At 36.7% G+C, this 15,052-nt stretch overlaps 1 protein-coding gene across 3 annotated transcripts in view; it reads right to left on the bottom strand.

Moving 5' to 3' along the window:
* Positions 1–15,052, bottom strand: part of MEMO1 (mediator of cell motility 1) — a 104,170-nt gene that overhangs the window by 20,979 nt on the left and 68,139 nt on the right. Inside the window, exons 6-7 of one of the 3 annotated variants that reach the window (XM_054568189.1) lie at positions 2,338–2,418; positions 1,079–1,221 (exon numbers count right to left, since the gene is read on the bottom strand). The exons of 1 other annotated variant lie outside the window; for it this stretch is intronic. In XM_054568189.1, the coding sequence (XP_054424164.1) occupies positions 1,079–1,221; positions 2,338–2,418 (224 nt within the window). The remainder of the gene's footprint in view (positions 1–1,078; positions 1,222–2,337; positions 2,419–15,052) is intronic. One more of the 3 variants, XM_054568200.1, reaches the window with a different exon arrangement.

Below are 15,052 nucleotides of genomic sequence, written 5' to 3'. Positions count from 1 at the left end.
ACCCCAACTGAGAAATTAGTGCCTTAAATAAAAATACCATTAGGGAAGACGGTTCTCTTGAATTGAAATCTCAAGGACATTTTTAGCACAACATAAGAGAAGAAAATACCAGCCTAAATAGGTCAAATAAAAGTTGAATCAATTGGCAAAAAAGGGTAAGATGTAAAAAACCTCGAGCTCCCTATAGCTCATTGAGGATGTTTTTCAGGCCATTTTAGCACTCCACCTGAAAATTTATGGTCTTGTGCCATATTCTTTCTTCATAATCAAAGAAACAACTGAAGGATGAACAGATAGTGGCACCCTTAAACCAATGAACACACAAGTCAAAGATATGCCCTACAAGGAATAGAATTCAGAAATACTCTGAAACAGTAAATGAGCAGATTTTGTCCAAAGAATTCAAAAATCTAAATTTACTAAAAGAGACACCCACAAATGTCTCATTTTCTTTATGATCTATTCACTGTGAAGCTTCCTTATTCTTTTAACTCACAATAATAATAAAAATCACTTAGGAGTCCTTGCCCTTATGAACCATTCCCAATGAAGACCACGCTGCTAACAGCCAACATGTAACAATCTTTGGAGGGTAGCTCTAAACTGATGGCAATCATGGGCAAAAATTAAGCATCAAAGAATAAAAGAAAGAAAAAAGTCTAATTACAGAACATAAAAATGTGGGAAAAGGTTGCCATCACACAGAGTGTTCTTCCATGTTCTAGAGAAGAAAATTTGTTTTATCCACCAAAAAACCAACTTTGGGCATCTACCACACAACTCTACCTGGAAATGGGGTTAAAAGATCTTAACTCCCACTAATGTAAGTGCCTAAGCAAGGATGCCCTCACGGTGTGAATCCAATTATACCAGTCGCCTTTGGAAATGTATCCATAATCCACTATTATAATCTAATCCTTTTTAAATGACCAAAAGACTTTTTATTCACTTTTAAACAGTGCTACTAAAAGTAAAACTTTCCAAGGAAAGTGAGAACTGAAAAACAGAGCTTAGAATGAAAAGATACCTTTAACCACAATATAATAGCTACCATGATATGTTAAAATCTAGAACTTACCCCAATGGCAGAAATCAGAAGAAACCACAAAGAGATTACTAGGATCCGCTAGATATTTACTGAAGAGTTTTCCGAATTCCTGTTCTTTTGACTCACTCAGAGCTCCAACCAGTACAGGAATAATGGTAAACTCATCCTTATGGCTTAAAGAAAACAGAAAAAAAAGTCACTTAAGAAGTATAAGAATAAAAATAGTTTCTAACTTGTTTGCACTAAAAAGTGGAACATTTATTAATAGTGGTAAAGATAACACATATAATATTGTTGAATTCTTAAAATATATACATTAAATGTTTAAAGAAGACCATTTAAAATATGAGAGGCACAAAAGGTACAGAATACTCAAAATAACCACTTAAATTACAGAAATGTGCAATACTTCTTTAGATAAAGATATTTTTGTTTATTATTCTATCAGATAGAATAATATCCTCAAAAACAAAAATAAGCCCATCAGACCATCACCAAGTCAAGTTTTCTCAACTACCCATCAAAGCTATAATCATCTGCCCAACTCTTCTGCAATTTTAAAAGAACATTAAAGTCTTCCTCACCTATTTTAACCCTATCCAATTATTAATACCACCACTTCTGGCACTTGTTCTATAAATCTGACAAGTGAGACCTACAACAGTTAATACTGGATCCCATAAGATTCGCCAACTACACTTACACCTATACTAATAAACAGATACAGGATAGTCTGAAAATACAACTCAAATTTTACTGGCATCTAGTGTGAACATACAATTCAAGGAAGTAAGTATTATTTTCTAGCAGCAAGCAAAAGACACCATGGCCACCCACAATGTTTATGGTATATCCACAAGTCCCTTTTTCACTCTACAGATTGACAGATTTATGGAAAAGGAACAGAGCAGATTAATAAAGAAGAACTATGATGGGCTATAGAAACAGATGTTTATCCAAAACCTTTTAAAATTTTCATTGTAGTGAAATTTTACTTACATTATAAATTCAATATTATTTATATTCTAAATGATCCCAGATTTGGAATTTTAGAAGCATGAAATCATGTTTGTCTGACTTGTTCTGAACAGGACTTAGGGAGGGAAAAAAATCACCATTATAATAAATTCTTTTTAATACGATAATCGGACACTGATGTAGGACAAACAGAATTCATAAAAAAGTTCTTTAAAATACTAAGTTTAAGTAGTCCCAAAATAAATATTAGCCCAGCTTCATAAAACTAAATTAGGGGCACCCAAGCGCCTCCCCCATAAAAGCCCCCTTACCCTTGTGAATTGCGAAATAAACAGATCATACAGATCTCCAGTCCCTCTGCAATGCAGGGGCTTCTTGGGCAGAATCTGCATCTATGGAGTAAGAAAAAAAGAGGAAGCTGGCAGAGGAAGCTGCCTCGGGATAGTTCTTTCTCTGACTCTTACCAATTTGCTTAACTGCATGAGTGAATAGGGGCTCTTCAATAAATTAAGAATGATTATCATTTCAAAAAAGTGAATTAGTAAAAATTCAAGAAGATTGTTATGACCTGTTCTAACTTCAAGTACCACCTACATAAATACACTAAGATCATCAAAGAGTTTGCAAGTAATTATGATATGGTAGGAAAGCAGTATACAGAGTATAAAAAACAAGAAGTCAGAAGAAATGGGTTCAAGGGCTATCTCTTATCACATACAAATGTTGAGAGCATGGCTAACTCACTAATCTAAAAATTTCCTTATCTGGAAAAATGATCATAATTACAATATCTATTTCATAAAACTGTTACATTACAAAGTGAGGAATACTATAGAAGTACTTCGTCAATAATAGTTGGCTCTCTGAAGAAATACATGTCTCCCCTCCACAAGAGCCACCAAACTGTTTAATTAACCTGTTTGAGTTTGCAAATTGATTTATAGAGATAAAAGTCTCACACTAAGAAATCTAAGCTTCGATTCAAGATTCATCCATACACTTCTCTTTGTCAGTTTCCTTGTTAAACAATTACTGTTCTCTATCCCCACAAAGCATGAAGTACAGAAAAGAGCATTTGGCATTGATACGTAATATTCCTAAGTTTTAGAATCAATTTGTGAAGTTGGTCTTCCCTAGTGAAGGAATATAAAAAACTGACTAAATTATAACTTATAAATTTATAAAACTGACTAAACTGTCAAAGACAACCATTTTGTGCTCTAGAAATCAACTAACGGCAGGAAAAAAACCCAACAAGATCACAGTTTATTTGTGAAAAATGACAGAATTGCTTGGAAAGAAGAGTGGAAGTCTGGAACCTTAGGAGGAGCTGTCTCCATCCCCCTACTCTGCTCCACCAACACAGTAGTTCCAACAAGGTGAGGCTGGCTGTGAAAACTGGTACTGCATTGCTGCAGGGGGCTGACTTTGATTTAAAGCAGAGAGCAGAAAACTCACACCCAGCAGGAAGCAGAAAGGCATGCAACTCTTGCAGCCTAAGGTTACTGTAGCAGTTGAGGCAAGCCACAAATCTAAGGACTACCTAGAAATTTAACAGGGAGATCGTAGAAAGGAGAGAGTCACAGAGGAACTTGATAAAGTCACATATTCTGAGAGGATGATTGATGCCCTCCACACAACCCTGGCTAGGAGACACTCCCAAGCTCCCCAAGAATGCCAGTTAATCGGGAGGGTGGGAGCAGGCCCAAGGAAAAGTAGAGACCTGAGAGACTACGCTCTCACACATCCCTGGCTGACTTGAAATCTGCATGCATGGACATGACAAGCAAATAAGACCCAACAGAAAGTAAAGGAGACAAACTTGAAAAGAGCCTGAACTTTGAGTTCGTGATCCAAAACCTACACAATCCAGCAGCAGATGGTTAGAGTTAGGGCTTACTGGCCCCAGGCATTCAAGCACAACCACCAAGGAATCCTTAGCTAAGCACTAAGAAAATCAGACACAGGGACACACTCTTACCTTCCTTGCACTGGAACCCTGGGCTGGGTGGTCTGGTGTTGGGCTAGGACCCCTCAATCCCGAGATATCCCTCCTGATTTTTACCCACCGCAGTGGGTGTGGGACCACAGATCCCACATCTCCTTTTCTCCTCTCCATCTGGATGAATGTGCTTTCTTTATCTTTAATTCCTTAGTTGTCCAGCTTCCGTACAGCTTGGTTTCTCTGACAATAGCTGTTCGGTTGTTTAGCTGTAATTCTGATGTGGTTGTGCAAGGAGGTGAGCTGTGTTTACCTACACTGCCATCTTGACTGGAAGTTTAAAAAGCCTAGTTTCAAGAAAAATTATGAGCCAAGGAAGGAAATGGGAAAATGTGACCTATTATTTTTTAAAAAGTGGCCAGCAGAAGCTGTATCCAACAGAGGGAAGAGATATTGGATTTAGCCAAGACTTCAAAGTTATTACAAATATGTTCAAAAACATAAAGGAAACAATATTTAAAGAAGTTTTATCATAGATATCATCATATATATATGATGACAATGACTAAACTAGTAGTAAATAGCAACACAGGAACACAAACTATTAAAAAAGAACCAAATGGAAATTTTAGAATAAGGGTATAATAACTGAAATGAAAGAGTCACTAGATGGCCTTAAGAGCATACTCAATGTTACATAAAGAATCAGAGATAATAAAGATAAAATAAATTATGTAATCTGAAGAAGAGGAAAAAAGACCGAAGAAAATTAACAGAGCACTGGGGACTTGTAAATAAAATGAGACATACCAGGGTGCATACAATGAAGAGTCCCAGGAAAGGTACAATATAATTAGTAGAAGAAATGATGGCTGAAAACTTTCCAAATTTATTTTAAAACATTAATCTACAGATCCAAAAAACCTTTACAACCCAAATGAGGGTAAGTACAAAGAGATTCTCACCTAAATATACCATAATGAAATTCATGAACACCAAAGACAAGGAGAAAATCTTGAATGCAGCAGCTAAAGGAAAATGATTCATTATTTACAGGATAGCCTTTCAACAAATAGTACTTGGATAACTGCACATCTATATGAAAAAAGGTGAACTTAGAACTTTATCTCATACCATAAACACATACAAAAACAACAAGCTGGATCACAGACATAACTTTAAGAGCTAAAATTATAACCCTTCTAGAACAGAGGTTAGCAAACATCTTTTGAAAGGGGCCATAAGGTATGTATTTTAGGTTTCTGGAGCCATGCAATCTCCGTAGCCAACTACTCAACTGTCACTGTAAAGAGGAAACAGACCTAGACAATACAGTGGGGGGGAAAAGTAGGTTTACAGTTGTGACTATGCAAAACACGGTTTATTCTTGTATTACTATTTATTATTATGTTATTTCCCATATTAACAACTGTAAGTCTACTTTTTCCCCACCCTATATGTGAATGAGCAGGTGCAGCTATGTTCCAATGAAACACTTACAATAACTAGCTGTGGGCCTGATGTGGTCTGCATGCTGTAGGTTGCTGATTCCTGTTCAAGAAGGTAAAATCTTTATGACCCTGTAGGCAAATATTTCTTAAATATGAAACAAAAAGAATCCATACAAGAAAAATGAGGGAACAAATTCAAGAAACAAATTCATCAAAAACTTTTGCTCTTCAACAGACACCACTAAGAAAATGATAAGTTGTACAATGGGAAAAACTCTTTGCAAATCATATATCTGAATAAATAACTTGTAGCCAGAATACACAGAATCTCTTGCAACTCAGTAAAAAGCCAAATTATCAAATTAAAAACTAGAGCAAAATATATGAATAGGCTTTTCACAAAAGAAGATACACAAATGATTAATAATCACCTGAAAAGTTGCTCAACTTTTCAGTCGTAGGCGTCATTAGAGAGATACAAATTAATACCAGAATGAGGTGACAGTACATATCTATCAAAATGGTTATAATGGAAGATTGATAACAGGTATTGGCCAGAATGTGGAGAAGCTGAAACCCTCATGTATTCCTCCTGGAATATAAAATGGTACTGTGCCTTCACAAACCGTTTGGCAGTTTCTGAAAGAGTTACAACATAGACTTATCATGACCCAGCAATTTTATTCCTAACTACTTATTCAAAAGAAATGAAAACATATGTTCAGATTGACTTTGTACAAGAATATTTATAACAGTACTCCTAAGAGCCAAAAAGGGAAATGGTCCAAACATCCATCAACTTGGTGAATGGATAAACAAAATGTGGTATATTCATATAATTGAATAACAATTTGGCAGTAAGAAGGAATGTACTGACACAAGCTACAACATGAATAAACCTCAAAAACAATATGCTAAGTAAAAAAGGACAGATACAAATGACTGCATCATGTATGATCCCATTTATATGACATTTCCAGAAAATGCAAATCTATAGAGACAGACAGCAGATAAAATCGTTGTCTGAGGTTGAGAGTGGAAGCAAGAATTTGCCCTCAAATGGATATGTTATCTTTTTTGGGTGATGAAAATGTTCTAAAATTAGATTGTAAGAGGGGTTACAGAGTTTTATAAATTTACTAAAAATCATTATTTTACTCTTATGTGGGTGAATGTTACAGGATATAAATCATACTTCAATAAAGCTATTTTTTTTAAAAAAAGAAGAAAATCTATCTTGGCCACTTGCAAGCTATGCTACCTGGAACAGGTTACTTAAAATGATCCTAAGTCTCAAATTTGTCTCTAGTAAAAATAGTTAGTAATGTTCATAACAATGCTCTTGTGAGCACTTTAAGAATATAGAGGAAAGTTTTATCCCTTCTTTTTCTGTGCTATACCTTACACCATGCAACAGAAAATTAATACATTTAAGATATGTAACTAAAAAGAACTGATATCTCAGAACCAAAAATGGAGCACTCTCTTTAAAAACCAACAATATCACTCTATCACCAATGCTCCTAATGGTACAGAGCATTAAGTCTAATTTCTAATGCAAAAATTCTAATATAAAAATATGAATTCTACAGTTAATATAGTTAATAACACTGTATTGCATATTTGAAAGTTGTTAACAGTAGACCTGAAAAGTCCTCATGACAAAAAGTATGACTTCTAATTTATTCTAAGTGATAGGAGAATAATTTAATTGCCAGTGTTTTTACCTAATTAGCAGTACATGATTTAAATTTCAAAATTAATGACATTTTAAAGTAGATGAAGTACTGTATACAAATAGTTATTTGCTTAATGAACATGAGAATGTTTTTCTCTATACAAATTTTTCCAATTTCCTAAAGATTTTAGGAGTCCAGAGCTTCTGAAGGTGAGAATTAAACAAGTCATAACCAAGCCAGTAAGAAGGAAAATTATCCTTATCCTTGAAGGTGCTAAAGTTTTACCACAGTAATACCATTATAAGATTTGTTCCCTTTTCCTCTTTTAGAAAGAAAGTAATCATGGGAAAGAGAAGAAAATATACATAGATAAATGCCTTATACTACCTCTTATTCATCCTTTTCCGGGTCACAGAAACTAAAATTGTTCCGTTACAACAAACAAAAAATTTTAGCTATATTCTAGAGAGCCTCCATGTTCTATAATTCTAAGTAATCTCTTACTGATGTGTACAGGTAATACTCAAAGCATATATGAAAACGAAAACTCAGAAACATATAAAGAAAATCCATGTTTGCTCTAAAATCTCAGTAAATGACAACAAAAAAGATTTAACTGCAGAACATGCAAAAATAGACACATAACCTTGAGTATAAAAGTCACAGAGTAAGAACCCATTTGAAGATGGCACTGGTCTTGTGGCTGTCATTTAAGCTTGACAGAGGTAGAACACGTCAGACTTTTTACTACATCCAGAGATGAGCCGTCCCACTCTGGTAAAGACTACTTTTATGGGAACAGATGTTACTTTTCTCTGACCATTTGTAATATCTGAAACCTTAACTGAGGCCACCATCAGAAAGTTAAAATCTTAAGATCTACAACAAACAACAGGTGCTGGCGAGGCTGTGGAGAAAAGGGAACCCTAGTCCACTGTTGGTGGGAATGCAGACTGGTGCAGCCACTGTGGAAAGCAGTGTGGAATTTCCTCAAAAAGCTGAAAATGAACTGCCCTTTGATCCAGTGATTCCTCTGCTGGGACTATACCCTAAGAATCCCTAAACATCAATTCAAAAGAACCTATGCACCCCAATGTTCATAGCAGCACAATGTACAATAGCCAAGTGTTGAAAGCAACCTAAGTGCCCATCAGTAGATTACTGGATCAAAAAATTATGGTACATTTACAGAATGGAATACTACGCAGCAGAAAGAAAAAAAGAACTACTACATTTCGCAAGGGCATGGATGGAACTAGAGAGCATTATGCTGAGCGAAATAAGCCAGGGGGTTAAGGACAAATACCATATGATCTCACCTATAAGTGGAACTTAACCAACAAAAACAAAGATGCAAGGAAAATAAGACCAGCAACACTGAAAGAAAAAAGAAACCAACAGAGACAAGAGGGAAGGAGGGAGGGGTGGACGGAGAAAGGGAAAGGAAAGGTCAAGTCAAGGAACATAGAGCAAAGTGGGACAAAGCCAAAGTGGGAGGGATTGAGGGAGGGAGGGCAGGAGGCGGGCAGGGGAAAGGGGTGGAGGGAAGGTGGAGACAAATGTATTTGAAAAAAATAAATAAGAAAAAAATCTTAAGATCTATTACAAACCTATAATAAAGCTTAGGATGGCACATAGTAAGTTAATAAAAAATTCAGACAGTTGAATGACAATATGACAGCCTGGAACTGAGAAAGAGGAATGGGAATTCTGGAGGACAGTTAACATAGCAGGTCTATTGTGCAATCTTTAGGAGGGCCTGTTTGTAAGACCGTCCTTGGCAGATATCCAAGAACTTGGCTTTTAATATGTTCCTTACAATGATTAAGGCTGTTTTACCCCCTTGGGACACTGTACCAGCCTGTGCAGATTGTTTATAAAAATGTGGTTATGGCTAACATCCGTTTTCCCTCTGGGAGTCTGGAATTTCAGTACTGGGGCTAGTTATGCCAGCAGAAAAGTACCTACATAACCAGTTCCCAATAAAAAAAAAAACCCTGGATTTTGAATCTTAAAAGCAAGGCCGCCTGACCAGAAAGATAATGTGTTACACTGGTGAAGAAAAGCACATCCTATTCAGCCCACCCCTAAGGAAGATAGGAACATTTGGAAGCCTGCACCTGGATTCCTCCAGATTCTGCCTTATGTGTCCTTCTCCCTCACTGGTCCTGCTGTGTATTACATCTGTTCTAATAAACCACAATCAGGAATACAACTATAGTCTAGTGAGTCTTCAAATGTTGTGAAACTCTCAAAACAGTTTTTAAAGGTGAAGGGAAATAAAAAAATCACAACTACAAGAGTTTTAGGGAGCACTATAGAAATGATTTCTCTCATCTTTGCCTCTTGATCAAATTCACTTTCAGACCACAGTTACATACCTCCAGACTTTATGCAGAATACTCTCACTGTGAGAAAGAACAAACTAAAAGATATAGAAAACAGCAGGCAGGGTCAAAGAACTGAGAACGGGAGGAGAGGGGGAATAAGGTAAGCTAGCTGTAAAAACTAAAATTAACATTTAAGTTATTATAAATCTTCACTGTTTGATCAGTTAAGTTCATCTACTGAGATTCTCAAAATTAATCTCAAAGGCTGTATCTTTTTGACTTTCTATTTGAATAGGAATACTGATAAAAATTTTATAAGGCTGGACATACTTCACATACTAGAGAGCGACACTAAGCTCTATGTTGAAAACCATTTGAGGCTAAAATAAATAAATAAATAAATATTATTTAAAAGCCTTATCATGAATTGGCCGGGATAACTAGAGAAATTCAGTATTTTGTTAGAAACAAGTCAACATTTCCATGTGTTATGTTCTCTTAAAATTATGCCTACTGCTAGCTTTACCTTCTCTGATAATGAGATGATGCTATTAGGCCTTAAACTTTTGAAAACATCTTACTCCTCCACATATAAACATTTACCAAGGTTTTTTGGTTCTAACCTTTAAATGTTTCCCATAATGTGCTCATTTGGCTATCCCATTCACCTCTACCTTAGTTCAAAGCCACCATGGTTTCTTTACTAAACTGTTTGTCATTCTTTTCCAACTCTAGCCCATCCTTCACAGTACCATCACTGTGGACTGAGTGCCAACCTGCAAACCAAGGGGTTGCCAGTCTGATTCCCAATCTAGGGCACATGCCTTGGTTGCAGGCCAGGTCCTCTGTAGGGGGCACATGAGAGGCAACGACACACTGATGTTTCTCTCCCTCTCTTTCTCCCTCCCTTTCCCTCTCTAAAAATAAACAAATAAAATCTTTTTTTTTTTTAAAAACCAAGTCATATCCTTATAGTCAAGCTCTAATCATCCCCTCCCCTCTTTGCTCAACCATAAAAAAGAATGACATCTTACCCTTTGCAACAGTATGGATGGACCTAGAGGGTATTCTGCTAAGCAAAGTAAGCCAGGCAGTGAAGGACAAATACCACATGATCTCACCTAAAAGTACAACCTAATCAACAAAACAAACAAGCCAGAAAAATATAACCAGCAACACTGAACAAAAAACAAAAACACCAAACCGGCAGTAACCAGAGGGGAGGAGGGAGAGGGATAACAGGGAAAAAATTGGGGAGGGTCAAGTCAAGGAATGTATACAAAGGGCCCATGAACAAAGCCAAAGTAGGGAAGGACCAAGAGTGGGAGGTGGGGGTGGGCGGGACAGCGGAAAGTGGTGGTAGGAAAATAGAGACAACTGTACTTGAACAATAAAAAAACAAATTTAAAAAAAATTTTAAATAAGGAGTAATATTCTTATAGTCACGCTCTAATCATATCCCTCTGTCCTTTGCTAAGGAACTTTAACTTGGTCTGTAACAATCATGGAATAAAATACAAATATCTTAAAATGATATTCAATGCCCTCCATAATCTGTTCCCAATCTACAATTCCAAATTTCTAATCCTGTCTCTCTTACTCTATGTCTCTACAGGTCACTTATTCAAATGCCTCCAACCCCACCTCGGTATGATACATTTGTGAAAAGTCAGATGAGGTATAGGATAACAGGAAGTGACAGGACCAATATCTGACTAAAAATATTCATATATATTGAAAAAACTTCTAACTATGCAGGCCAAACAATAAGCATCTACAGACAGACCTCAGTTACTACGTAAACCTTTTTAAATTCCTACAAAGGTTTTTTTTTCTTTCTCCTTTAAGAAAACATTTTTTCCATATCCCCCCCGATATTTTCAGGACTCATCTGACACCACAGAGAGTTATTAGATTATTGACTATATTTCCTACACTGTACTTACATCCCTGTGACTATTTTGTAACTATCAATGTGTACTTTTCAATCCCTTTCCTTCAACATTTTCACCTAGTCCCCCAAACACCCATCCTTCTGGCAACCATCAGTCTGTTCTCTGTATCTGTGAGTCTATTTCTGTTCTGTTTACTTTGTTCTTTAGATTCCATATATAAGTGAAATCATATGATATTTGTCTTTCTCTGACTGACTTATTTCACTTAGCATAATAACCTCTAGGTCCACTTATGCTGTCGCAAATGATTAAGATTTCATTCTTTTTATGGCCAAGTAATATTTCATTGTATATACATACCACCACTGTTTTCTCCACTTGTCTACTGATGAACAACTGAGTTGCTTCTATATCTTGGCTATTGAGAATAATGCTACAATAAACATAGGGGTATATATATTCTTTCAAATTAGTGTTTTGGGTTTCTTCAGATATATTCCCAGAAGTGGACTCACTGGGTCATAAGACAGTTCATGGTTCATTTTGAGGAACCTCATACTGTTTTCCACAATGGCTGCACCAGTCTGCATTCCCAACAACAGTGAATACGGTTCCCTTTTCTCCACATCCTAGCCAACACTTGTCATTTGCCCACAAGATTCTTAAAAATAAGCCCTGGAATTTCCTAGTCCTATATTTTGTGTTTACAACATTCCCTAACCCACAAAATCCTGTGCACTGTTCTCTGAAAATTAGAGCCATCTTCATAGACCATGCCATCTCCTCCATTAAGCCTTCTCTGTGCTTCTCTGATTCAGCTATTACCTTTTTGCTCCCATGATCTTTTTTTCTGCTCCCATAAGCTCTTCAATTGCACTTATCACATTTTGAATTATATCATATTTATTTATGTACATTTCTTAATTCTCCTACAAGGCTATATGCTGAGGAAACACACAATGTTTGCTTATTTTTTTGTATTCTCCATCAGTCCTTGCTCAAAGATTAGTACAATTAGGTAGCTAATTCAGATTGACCAAAAGTTTTAAATTTTTAGAGTAAATGTCATCTTAAAAACAATCCAATTTTTACATAAATTAAGTAGTAAAATTTAAGGGGCAAAAATTACTATTTGGGAATCAAAGTGAGTTTTGTTTACTAGCCTATTTAATTACTTCCCATTCATAAAATACATTATTGTTACTTTGTGATTAAAAGAATGATCAGGAAAGGAGTCTACTGCATATTCTTGAGAAGGTGGTAAAGGTAAAGGAAAAGAAAGTATTTGCCTTACCCAAAATAGCAAATTTTAACTGATGAAATCAGAGCTATAAATTGTTAAAAGTCCTTTTGAGAGAAGGAAAATGATAAAATGAAATGAAACTCCAATCTACACAAAGAAAGGAAGCGGATTAGGAAAGGAATAAGAAAGTAAAATATCTTTCTGTCATTTCATTTTCCTTATTCTTTATTGATCTGACAAATAATGCATTCAAAATAATAGCAACAATGTGTACATAATTATAGCTTACGAATGATGGCAATGTTATAAAGGACAAGAAGGAGAAATGAGGAATACTATGTTATAAGGTACTTACACAGTGAGGCAATGCAGGGCAGAGAGGATGCATGGCAAGGTGGTGGCTGGCGGACCGGCAGGTCCCACATTAGTGTGCAGGTAAACCATGAGGAACAGCTGAGGAGCGAGACAGACCGCCCAATCCAAGGTTGTAGTGCGGGAAAAGAAAGCCTCAAAATCTCTGACTGTAAAAATCTGTGAAGGATGTGGCAGCAGGAGAAACTCTCAGCCTCACAGGAGAGTCCACTGGAGAGACCCACAGTGTGGGTCCATAAACCCCCCCACCCAGGAATCAGCACCAGAAGGGCCCAATCCAATTGTGGGTAGCGGGGTGATGGGCGGGGGATGGTGACTGAAAGCTCGCAAGAGCCAAGCAAGTGGCATTGCTCCCTCTCAGACCCCTCCCCCACACACAGCATCACAACCCAGCGACCTGGGTTGCCCCGCCCTGGCAAATACCTAAGGTTCTGCCCCTTCCAACGTAACAGGTGCACTGAGACAAAGAAATATGGCCCAAATGAAAGAACAGATCAAAGCTCCAGAAACAGAACTAAGCGATGAAGCAGGTAGCCAACCTATCAGATGCACAGTTCAAAACACTGGTAATCAGGATGCTCACAGAAATGGTTGAGTGTGGTTGCAAAATAGAGGAAAAAGTGAAGGCTATGCAAAATGAAATAAAGAAAAACATATAGGGAACCAACAGTAAAGGGAAGGAAACTGGGACTCAATTCAACAGCTGGAAGCAGAAAGAAGAGATAAACATTCAACCAGAACAGAATGAAGAAATAAGGATTCAATAAAATAAGGAGAGGCTTAGAAACCACAGGGACGACTTGAAACATTCTGATGTCCGATTCATAGGGGTGCCAGAAGGAGAAGAGGAAGAGCATGAAATTGAAAACTTATTTGAAAAAATAATGGAGAATTTCCCAAATATGGCCAAGGAAATAGACTTCCAGGAGATCCAGGAAACTCAGAGAGCCCCAAAGAAGTTGGACCCAAGGAAGTACACACCAAGGCACATTATAATCACATCACCCAAGATTAAAGATCAGGAGAGAACCTTAAAAGCAGCAAGGTGAAAAGGAGACAGTTTACCTACAAAGTAGTTCCCATAAAACTATCAGCTGATTTTTCAAAGACACATTGAAGGCAAGAATGGGCTAGCAAGTATTCAAAGTCAGCAGAAAGAAAGAAAGAGCTACTACCCTTTGCAACAGCATATATGGAACTGGAGAGCATTATGATAAGCAAAATAAGCCAGGGGGTTAAAGACAAATATCATATGATCTCACCTATAAGTGGAACCTAATCAACAAAACAAACAAGCAAGGAAAATATAAACAGCAACACTGAAAGAAAAAACAAACCAACAGTATTGAGAGGGAAGAAAGGAGGAGGGTAACAGGGAAGAGATAGGGAAGGGTCAAAGCAAGGAACATTTATAAAAGACCCACGGACAAACAAAAGTGGAGAAGGATTAGGGTGGGTGGGGCAGGAGAAAGTGGTAAAAAACAAAGTAAGAACAAAAAAAAAGAAGAAGTATTCAAAGTCATGAAAGACAAGGACCTACATCCAAGATTACTCTATCCAGAAAAGCTATCATTTAGAATGGAAGGGCAGATAAAGTGTTTCCAAGAGAAGGTCAAGTTAAAGGAGTTCATCATCACCAAGCCCATATATGAAATGTTAAAGGGACTTATCTAAGAAAAAAAAGAAGATCAAAAACTATGAACAGTAAAATAACAACAAACTCACAGCTATCAAAAACTGAGCCTAAAAAAAAACCCAAAAACAAACTAAGCAAACAACTAGAAGAGGAACAGAATCATAGAAATTGAGATCAGAGGGGACAGGGAGGGAGAAGAATGGGGGAAAAGGTACAGGGAATAAGCAGCATAAAAGTAGGTACAAAATAGGCAGAGGGAGGTTAAGAATAACTAGTATAGGAAATGGAGAAGCCAAAGAACTTATATGTACGACCCATGGACATGCACTAAGGAGCAGGGGGAATGCAGGGGAAGGGGATACAGAGTGGAGGGGAATAAAGGGGAGAAAACAGTAGGACAACTGTAATAGCATAATCAATAAAATATATAATTTTAAAAAATAAAAAATAAAATGGAATTTAAGACAGTCTATTAGGG

The sequence above is a fragment of the Pteronotus mesoamericanus genome, unplaced genomic scaffold (assembly GCF_021234165.1).
Source record: "Pteronotus mesoamericanus isolate MK-2021 breed Mesoamerican mustached bat unplaced genomic scaffold, CSHL_Meso_final contig_101, whole genome shotgun sequence".
Classification (NCBI taxonomy): Eukaryota; Metazoa; Chordata; class Mammalia; order Chiroptera; family Mormoopidae; genus Pteronotus; species Pteronotus mesoamericanus.
This window is presented reverse-complemented; position numbering and strand designations above follow the sequence as displayed.